Source organism: Myzus persicae, unplaced genomic scaffold (genome assembly GCF_001856785.1).
Source record: "Myzus persicae strain clone G006 unplaced genomic scaffold, MPER_G0061.0, whole genome shotgun sequence".
NCBI lineage: Eukaryota > Metazoa > Arthropoda > Insecta > Hemiptera > Aphididae > Myzus > Myzus persicae.
Genome location: NW_019100504.1, coordinates 594825 through 605949, shown reverse-complemented (window position 1 = coordinate 605949; position 11125 = coordinate 594825). Strand labels below are relative to the sequence as shown.

The 11125-nt window shown below is 27.5% G+C and overlaps 2 protein-coding genes across 2 annotated transcripts; one reads left to right on the top strand and one right to left on the bottom strand.

The window, feature by feature from the left end:
* Window positions 1–669: 669 nt before the first annotated feature.
* Window positions 670–3414, bottom strand: LOC111028881. The gene is made up of 2 exons (XM_022307663.1): window positions 1829–3414; window positions 670–1161 (listed from the first exon to the last, which is right to left on the bottom strand). The coding sequence occupies exons 1-2, from the start codon at window positions 2772–2774 to the stop codon at window positions 698–700; spliced, it is 1410 nt and encodes a 469-aa protein (XP_022163355.1). The 5' UTR covers window positions 2775–3414; the 3' UTR covers window positions 670–697.
* Window positions 3415–6413: 2999 nt separating this feature from the next.
* Window positions 6414–9913, top strand: LOC111028363 (ATP synthase subunit e, mitochondrial). Its single transcript, XM_022306988.1, has 3 exons — window positions 6414–6607; window positions 8543–8699; window positions 9588–9913. The coding sequence occupies exons 1-3, from the start codon at window positions 6560–6562 to the stop codon at window positions 9638–9640; spliced, it is 258 nt and encodes an 85-aa protein (XP_022162680.1). The 5' UTR covers window positions 6414–6559; the 3' UTR covers window positions 9641–9913.
* The last annotated feature ends 1212 nt before the right edge of the window (window positions 9914–11125 follow it).

The following is an 11125-nucleotide window of genomic DNA, read 5'->3' as shown; positions in this document are numbered from 1 at the left end:
TAAAAAAGTTAGTCAGTCGAGAGAAACACTTGAATAACTTTCGGCGAATAACTAATAAACAAAAACAAAAATTAATAAAAATTATAAATTCATCAGTTGAGTCTAAACACTCTGAACAAGTTTATCAATTTTTCAAATGCATAACCCTCGGAAAGTCGGTATCAAGTATCAACAAAAGAATATTCTTATTTCTTATCACAAGACAAAAATTAATAATAATATACGTGTTATTATTATTATTAGGTATTGATATATTCGTACCACAGACTCACAGATATCTATACCATAGAGAAATAATCTATACTAACTGTATATCTATTCTGTGCACAGACTTTATCCGTGATTTGGTAAAAGGACGTTTCGCCCCCGCCGTTTCGTCCCCGTCAAAAAAACGAATCCACGGACGTTTCGTCCCCGTCCATTATTAAGATAGGACATTTGGCCCCCGAGAGTTTATAGATTTACTTATACCTACCCATAGGACGTTTGGCCCCTGGAATTTTAAATAACCAAATTTAAATCTTTTTTTTTAACTTAACATTTAAATTCATAATAAAAAAACAATTATAATGATAGTAATAATAATTTGTACAAATATAATATTATATATTATAATATTTTAATTATATATTATAATTTTTATTAGATTAAAATCACAATCACGTCATTTACAATACAAATACATTTACACAATTATTCATATTAGATCACTTATTCTTTTCAAAAAATATAAAATATCATTATCATTATTACATTTAAATTCATTACAATGTTGTTTTATTTTATCTTTGTAATGATTTATTTTTGGCATATTTATAATTTCATTTCTTTTTTTTGTCAATGCAGTCACTGCAGATGCATTGCACATCTGTAAGGACTCGATAAAAATAAAAATGTTTGGGTGTCTAATTCTTACAATATTTTTAAATTTATTATTAAACCCTTCAGACACGTTGTTGGTTCGACCATAACCTTCTTTCGTGGCATTATACACGTTCCACATATACGGAGAAAATATTGGCGGACGTCGAACTAACCTAATCGTACCGTACTCTGTAGGAATAGATTTGTATGTTCCATTAACGTATGTAGAATTAAAGTACACCAAAATGTCGTCCAATTCTTCAATAGACTTTAATGAATTGAATAGTATTGACATCCCTAATAAAAATTCCAAACACTGAAGTATGTGTAATGTGTCTACATAACAAATATATTGGTAATCGGAAAAAAAAGTCCCGGTAAAAAAAATCCCACACTAGGAAAAAAAAGTCCCGAAAAAAAAGTAAGTTGTGCTTTGTATTTTAGTGTGTAAGTGTAATGAATAAAATGCTTGTACATATTATATATTTTTATTTCTTATACTGCAGTTGTACAGTTGTACTTTTTACTTATTGTAGTGCAGTGGCGTATCCAGGGGGGGCTTAGGGGGCTTCCCCCCCCCCCCATTGGCCGTGTTATGGAATACATTTTATATTTTAAATTTTTTGTTCACCCTGAAAAGTTGGGAAAACTGAGATTGGCCATGATGGTTCTTAGGGGACGGTATATAATAATGAAATATTACAATTATTAACAGCTATAAGACTTTATTGAAACTAGTTTGTTAAGATGTCAAATTTTGATTTACTTTGTTTAGCCCCCCCCCCCCATTCGAAAATATGGTAAATAAAAATAAATAAGTATGTACCTTGTGACCTACTCGGGACTTGTTTTTCCTAGTGTGGAACTTTTTTTACCGGGACTTTTTTTTCTTAGTGTGGAACTTTTTTTACCGGGACTTTTTTTCCGCGATTCAAAAATATTATTTGAAAAAAATATAAATTACCTCTTTTTACAGTATTGGTTGGAAGAAATGCTAATGCAGGAATCATTTTTACGGCTGATCTGAAGTTTTTGTCTTCTTTATATTTTATAGCCAAACCTAAGTCCTGAACTTTTCGCCAGATGGACTGGTTTAAATGATAATAGCATAACTGCACCGATACTTCATCATGAAATACTTCCTTGATAGCCTGTATTACAGATTGTTCGAAATCAATAGAAATTATTGAAAGCGATACAAATTGATCCCGTATAGCAGACAATAACTCAATATAAGTGTCCTTATTTTTACGTTGAAGCAAAGCGTACATCACAGGAATTATTAAATTATTTATGCTTGCATGTAATATGTATACTTGGTAAAATTCAGAAGGACAAGTTGAAAATGTTCCGTCCATATAAATTATTTTAGTTTCAGATAAAATTTCGCGGCACGTTTTTGAAGAAAATATTATAATACGATTATTATTATTTTTGTTGTCGTAAAATAAAAATGGTTCTGGATTGAGTTCTCCACCGGTTGTACTCCACTGTGTTCCTTCCAATATGATATCGTCTATTTTTGCAATTTTAGGATAAATATTGCTACGGACACGCCGTAAAGTCCTTTTCATCGAATCTTCTTTCGGAATTAACTGTCTACTTTCGTTGGATAATGGGATTACATTAAGTGCAAAAATTCGAGACGGTATATCGTAGTTTTGTTTTGCTGCGTTCTTCATAATACATTTAGCTCTTTCTGCATTTATTAGGTCAGTGTTACCTTTATGATGGTGATCTCCAAACTTTAAAACAAAATTGATTCCATCGTCAGTTGTAACTGATCCATCACATAACCCTTTGTGAACACACACCCACCGGATACCAATTTTCACATTTTTTTGTTTGTAATATAAATAATCGTTGTGCACTAATTTCTTCTTATTTCTTTTCGTGGTCAACACCTCCATAGTTCACTGAAGCCGTACGCACAATTACACAGACAAACTATTACTGCGTAGTGTGCTCTGTGTATATACTATTATAGTATCCAGGGCAGGTATAAAATATTATTTAGTCTTTACAATATAAATAGAAAACGTTTATAACATTTTTCCTATGACAAATTAGATAGGTATCATCACAGTTGTACTAGTTTTGCGCAGTAGTTCACGACTAGTATAATATCGTGTGGTCGGTGGGGTCCACCGGACGTATTTTTGACATTGATGATCCTTGATTACAAACGACCATAACACTCAACCTGTTATATTTTCGATTATTTCTAGATACGATTTTATCAATTGAAATATCAGATATCTTATCGTAATGTATTACGATTAACTCATTTTTAAATGCGTTAAACACGAGCGAGCGAACACTGCGATAAATGTGTACTTTTTAATGTGACATTGTAGTGTGTGTTTCGTGGTCTCGTTGTTCGTTATATTTAAAAGTACGATCGTCTTGCAAAGCAATAAAATATGTTTCTGAATATCCAAATGAACATTATTTTAAAAAGTGACGGTCACATTTTGTATTGTACTGCTTGTGAAAAATCCATAGCAATTGATCATTTTTTTTTTTTTTTATAATATATATTTTGAATTCTTTAGCACATATTTATGTACATATTTTTATTGTGTAAATACATACTTTGGTTATATAAATACATATAAATCCGAGCCCTAGTAATAACCTAACCTAACCGGGGGTCAAACGTCCTATGGGTAGGTATAAATAAATCTATATAACTCCCGGGGGCCAAATGTCCTATCTTAATAATAGACGGGGACGAAACGTCCGTGGACTTGTTTTTTTGACGGGGACGAAACGGCGGGGGCGAAACGTCCGCGATTCCCGTGATTTGTACACAAATAATAATAATAATATTATAATCGTGATTTATCGTAAATTTTATCTTTATCTCTTTTATTATATCGCAGAGTTGGAGCCATAGATAATAAATTCATAAATGTAATTAATTATATGCATTATGCACCATAGGGCATAGACATAATAATATTATTAAAATTATTTATTATAATCATCGAGAATCGAGATAGCTAAACAATACTGTTTATATATCTCGATGATTATAATATAATATGTCTATGATATGCACAGATATATTATCTAATAAACTAAACTAATATTCATGGCACGAACTAAGTTATATCTTAGTTCGTGATTCGTGGCTAAGCAAATATAGGCATACCACGATTAAAGATTGGAGTATGGCATCTTTAATTGTGATTCATACTAATATTATTTTAGATCAAACACTATATTTGTATATGATCTAAGAATATTATAAACTTTAAAATAATTAGATAATGGAATAGGAAAAGGGTAGGCTGAGGGACAGTTGTCAGGGTCAGCCTAAAATATTACTAAGTAGATATATTTTATAAATGTATGATATTATTGTGAGTGAAGTAATGGCATAAATTTAGCTTAGCTCTCATGTGATTTTTTTGAATTTTGCATTCTTAATTTGATGGAATGGTACTTTCAAAAAAGAATTGGAAATTATATGGCCAAAAAACCTACTATTAATTTTTCTAAAAAACCGTGTTTTTAGTTTAAAATACCAAACATTCACATTATTATAAATTGCAGTAATGAGGTATGTTCTTAGAATTTTCTGAAATCACAATAAATTTGCCCATCGTATATTTACTTTTTATGTTATTGTTAACAAACCACATAAAACCTAATTAATTAGGTTACCTAATTAGTTAATTAAGTTATTTCAATCATTTCCTTATTAAAGTACCTATAAGTACACATAGATAAGTATATTTAAAGTACATATTTAACATTTGATGTTTGGACTTTTTTTAAGTCGGTGTGACGGTGTGTACCTATGAACTATTCATTTTTGTCAAAAAAATTGCGTTTGAAAATGTCATTGTAAGTATAAAATATTATAGTATACCTATTGTTCAAATTTCAAGCACCCACAAATAATATTTTAAATTTCAGCAAAATAACTAAAATCGTTAGTCTATGGTTTGAATATGTTATTTTGTCCAAATTGAAACTTAAGATAACTATTAAAAAAACTGTGTTAATATACTTTTTGGATTTTTTGGATACAGAAGTAATTATTTAAGTGCAACATTTTTTTAAAATTTTCATTACTATAAGTTTTAAAAGTTAAATATTCTATACAACATTATTAACTACAAAATAATTTGTAAATTTTCAATTTGATACATTTTATCAAAATGTGAAGTTTAAATGCCTATAAAAAAAAGGTGCGCATGTATTTGTAATATTTTTTAACTGCTGTTGTACGTAACAAGCGTTTTGATTCACTAAATAAATTTTGACATTTACAGAAAAAAATTATTACAAAATTTGATAAATTGAAAACTGAAAATAACAATAAACAGTTTAAAACGAGTCTATTATATATTAGCCATTAGTACTGCAGTAGGCTAGATTCATTGCTGTTGAAAAATTACATTATATGTAATGTGTTTAAAATATAATAATATACCTACTCTATAAGTTTAAGTACTCTCAAATATTATTTTTAAATTATAAAAAAATAACTATGACTGTTATTCTTGGTTTAGGTTTATAATTTCGTCCAAATTTGAATTTAAAATGACTGTAAACAAAACTATGTTAATGTATTTTCTAGATTTTTGGTTACGTAATCAACTATTTGTGTTCAACTATTTGTTTTAAAATTTAAAATTGATGCTTCGCTGTAAAATATTTATAAAATATTCAACTGCAAAATATTTTGAAAATGTTCAATTTGATACATTTTGCCAAAATTTGAACTTTGAATGCTTATGAAACAAAATTGTGCATATGTATTTTTAATATTTTTCAACTGGCAACTGCTATTGTAAAAATTTATCAGAAGCCTTGTTTTCAATTTTCACACTTTATTGACACTTATAGAAAAAAAGACTAAAGAATTGGGAAACTGAAAATGTCCGTAAACAGCTCAAAAAACAAGTCAAACATTTTTGAAAATGTATGGAGTATAGAAAAAACTAATGTAAATATCCAGAGACATTTTTTTTACATATTTCACTATGCACCAGTATATAGTATGCATATGCTCGTATTTATAATATGTTGTCATTCACAAAGGAAAAAACATGAAAATCGATAACGATAAAAATATAAAATGTTCAAAAAGATAAATAATGTGTAATATGTTGATGTGGTAAAAATAAATTATACGATAGTCGATAGGTACAATAATTGAATAACCTATTTCGACGATGATACATTATAACATCAAAACAATAAACATAACAACAAAAAACACTCTTTACAAAATTATGTAGGTACACAATAAACATTTAAATAGCATTCAATATTTCCAAGTGTCTATTGCACTAATAACAAGAACATTTTTTAACGCGAACCCCTAATATTACTGAAAGTTTGACTAATAGTAAAAAAAATTATGGTTTATGATATTAGATACTGCTTTATAGAACAGAATTACGATTTTCAAATAATTTTTTATGGCGCAAAATGTGACGGTTAATATTTTACTATAATAATATCGTACGATAACATGCGACCGTTGGGTTGGTACGCCCGGATGAAAATCTCATTCCCACTATCAGATTCCCGAGCAATAATTTTTAATTTCTTCACAGCCAGGCAGCTGACTTACACCCAAATCACTGAAAGTACGAGACTTAAGTATTTTTTAGGTTCACGGTGTAAAGATCGTTGATTTTCGAACACTAATCTCGTTCCAAGAATTACCAAAATGCCGAGAGACTTCAAAGCACCCGTCAATGTGTCGCCACTCATCAGGGTAAGCGTTTTTATGTACCCAGACAATTTGCCGACATGCTCGAAAATATGCTGTTCGGCCATTTCAATCATTTAATTTTTCTTTAGGTGTGTGTTGAGAAACACACGATCTGTTTCTAAGTACTTCAAATCATTTACTCGCAATAAAATGTTAAAACCATTGTGCGTTAGTTTGCGTAGATAGACATCTGCATAGGTACGGTTGTTCGTTGATCATTAGACCCGGAATCGCATTTCTTTATATCATATTCGGTGAAATTATGCGTGCTCCATAATGTTTGATCTACAGTGACATTTCTTAATGTTAAATGAGTTGAAAAAAAATGCCAATAATATGGGGTATTGTTCATGATGTACCCATATCCGGACCAAAAATTTGGCGTGCTTTAGAAAATTCTTGATACTGATTACCGGATAGTAAATGTAGACTCATGCAATTATGTATCACCTTTTTTACTAAACATATTTTTGGAATTGTATTCATATTATGAACAGCATCTATTTTTAATAATGCTTGCTTGATATAGGGGTCATACAAATCTTTCAATCTATTGACACTTATACTGAGTATAAGTTATACTTTAAATATTTGATAAATATCATTAATAATATCCAAATGTTAACTACTTCATTCACTTTAAAGATTTAATTGTTGTTATGTTAGTAGGTAGTTAAGTAAAGTATTTAAAATTATTTTTTTTTATATTAGCAATACTTTAAATGTCAAGTGAAGGTCATAAATATTATTTCTCAAATATTTGAATAAAATTTAATAATCTAGTTAGTGATAAATGTTATTGGCGAATATATATATATATTTTCAATCATTGATTAGCATTAAGTTTGTTGATTGAATAAAAATTATTTTTTTGTTAAGTTTCTCAATACATCTACAGTATGAAATTATAGTCTTAGAAAGTTTAAAAAGTAGTGAAGAGTCATGTCAATGCTTTCATCTGAATTTCTCGGTTATAGGTATGTAAATATTTTGAAGTCTAAGATCTTAGGCAATTTTTTATGGAACATATTTTGTTATTCAAAGTTGTTAAAGTTATGAATTATCTATAATACCCATTTTAAATGCGAGTTATTGAAAACTTTCTAACAAAAATAGATCAAAGTAGCTTAATATTAAACGATTATATTCCCAATACTTGGTTAGGTTAGTATTTGCTCAAATGACTGATATTAGTCTCGTTGTAGGTTGCTATTACAAATATATTAAAAAAAAATGTATGGACAACCTAGGATGTCCAAATTCCACTAATCCGCTTAACACCTAGCTAATTAAGGCATTATTATAATAAATATACAATTTTAATGATAATAAAAAAAAAATAAGTATGTTACTCAGATAGATAGTTTATTATATTAAATTAAATTAAATTATACATTTATTTATTAAGATTCCTACATTTTTTGTTTGAATATTTCAACTATATATTATTAAAACAAATCACTAATATTTATTTTAATTACTTTAAAAAAAAAATTTGAAAAATTTATTATTTATTCACACAGTATATATTGTATATATTAGTATACTATTGTAGCACTTTCTATTGCTTAGTTTATTTACTATGGATATTTTTTATGGTAAACATCTCTCAAAAATCCTTGCTGCCCAACTATTTAAGTTGAGAAAAAGTTTGATGTATATGTATGTAATATTTTAATATAGAACGCATAATACCTATGCAAATACTTTTTTTCTTTACATAAAGTAATTAGTATTAATTATAATATATAGTTTATGATACCCACAATTGTGGATACACCTTAAACAAAAAAAAATACTAATGTAGGTAATAATTATTATTATTTAACTAGTAAAACCTAGCTTCACCTAGTGTTTGAGCTTTGTCGGTAATATATATGCATAAGTAATATTTATTTCAATAACAACTAATTTATTTAATATTTTATTGTTTTTTAGTTTGGCAGATGGAGCTTCTTACTGTTAGGTGTAACCTATGGAGCTACTAGACACAGTTATCTCCAAAAGAAAGAAGATAAAACACGGGATGTTCGTCATCAAAAGATTGCCGATAGAGAAGCCAAGATTGCTGCAGAGAAGAAGAAATTTGCTGAAGGTGATTATTAATTAACATTAACTAACATAATTGGTTATAATAATATAAAAATTTAAGTTTATAATATAGAACTAAACTAGATGTTTTCAATATAACTAAATATTGTTTGGTTCAGTTATGTTGTGGCTTTAGCTAGTTTGATTTAAAGAGCGGTGGTATGCTCCCGATTTTTAAAACGAGTTAACTCTGGGGCAACACTATTATGCTTACCTGAAGGATATGTGAACCTCCCTAAGTTGTTTAAAAATGATGTCACAAAAAATTGTAGGCGATACAGACCAATAATACCTTAATTATATTTGCATATTCATATCATTATAAAAATTAAATTAAAATGTTAATTCAATTTTAAATTGATTTAAATTATTATTATTTTTGTTAATTACTAAATTTAATTAATTGACTTTTTTTATTGAAATTTAAATATTATATACCTATTCAATCCTAAATTTTTTAAACCTATATGTTCATATTATTATAAACAATTAATTGTAATGTATGAACTAAGTTATTGTGGATTTGTTGGAGTTTACAATCGCCCAATCTAAATTATGTGATCCTTGCAAAAATAAAAATAATTGACATCATACTTCTAACCTAATTTTTTAGTACCTTTGTTGTCTAATTATACTATCTCAAAATTATTATTCAATAACTAGTGTAACAAATTAATTTCTTCTATACTTAACAGTTAATTTTTTTTAAATGCACTCTTGAAATCCAGTGTTTTTTCCAGGGGCGATTCAATGAGTGATACAATTATATATTCTTAGACAACCATTGCAATATAATAATTCCTACTAAAATAACACCACTAAAATTTATGATACTACCCACCCACAAAACTTGATATTAACAGTTATTTATTTGTACTATTAATTGTTACAGAGGAAATCAAAAATTTGGATGTTATGTTCAATCCACCGAAGACTGTTGCATAAAGAACTAGTGGCAGATATTTAGATTAAAAATAATAAAACAATTCTTGTCTTATTAAAATGTTCTTTATATCCTATAGTATACATTTTTAAGTTTCCATTTGTAGTTACTACACCAAATTATTTTAAAGTGCAGATAAAATGTATCCATATGAGAAATGTGTACCGTAAAATATATGTTTTCTTAGAACTTAGTGAGATTCATTTCATTAAACACTTTTATACCGCTTATGTAATAATCGGATTCAAATATATATAAAATATACTTCAACCCAACCCAGCTGTTCAATAATTATTTTATTTAGTTATAGTTATAGAAACTGTGTTTTACATTTTCAGCCCTAAATGCATTGATCATTAATATTGATTACTATTCATAATCAATGATACTAGAAAAAAAAACATAAAAAAATTGTTAGCAATTTTTATAGATTTCAGTTAATTTTTCTTGAGAAGTTAATTAAAAATGATTTTTTTAATTTCACAATACTTGGTTTTCAAAAATTTATATTTTTGAGTGACAATTCATAATGTATGGTAACTCAGCAGCTGAGGAACACAAATTATTATATTTTGTTTTCCAATTATGTCTGATATGCGTTTGTAGCTTCAAAACCAAAAGTATATTATAATAATGTATTCAGTGCCATTGAGTAGTGGTGGCAAATACATACTTAAGGTGTTGAATTTGCACAATCTAGAATCAAGGATTTGTACTGGAAATTAGGTGGGTGGTTAAATTAAACAGTTTACTATAACCAAGTAAATCATTTATTTTAGTTGTTACTAAAATTGGTGTTCCTTGAACTTTCAAAGGTAGTAGATGGGATGGTTATAAATAATACAATTTTCACCACATAAAAAAAACAAATTTGGTGCCACTGAGTATATTTACAATATATATGCTCAGTTTTACTACATAGTAATCTGTTAAAATTGGTACATAATATATTAATATTGTTGTATAAAATAAAAAGCATATTAATGAAACAGTTATGGATATTATAATACTCTTTATTTAATAGTTACAATTTGATACTTGAATAATATTAATTTTGGGGTAGTTTAAAATTATTAGTACTTTAAGTGGAATACAATTAAATCTTAACTGTAAATGTAAGGCAGACGGCTAAATATTTGTGTAATTTACTAAGTAGTGGTAATATAAATGTGTAGGTGTGTACATAATATTTTATTAAAATATCACTTTATTCAGTACAAATTATATGTACTTTGTGTATAAATATTATGAATCTCAGAAATAAATTTATCATCTAAAAGTTAAAACATAATAACAGAAGTAGTATTTTTATTTCTATCAATACAAAAATCATACAACTTAATTTGAAGTAATTTCTTTTATTAGTAAATAACCGCAAACAAAGAGTTTTTTAATAACATGTTAAGGACAAATAAATTACATACATATTTGAAGTACAATAATACATTTATGAAAATGAATAGACTTTAGACAATACAATGAAGTTA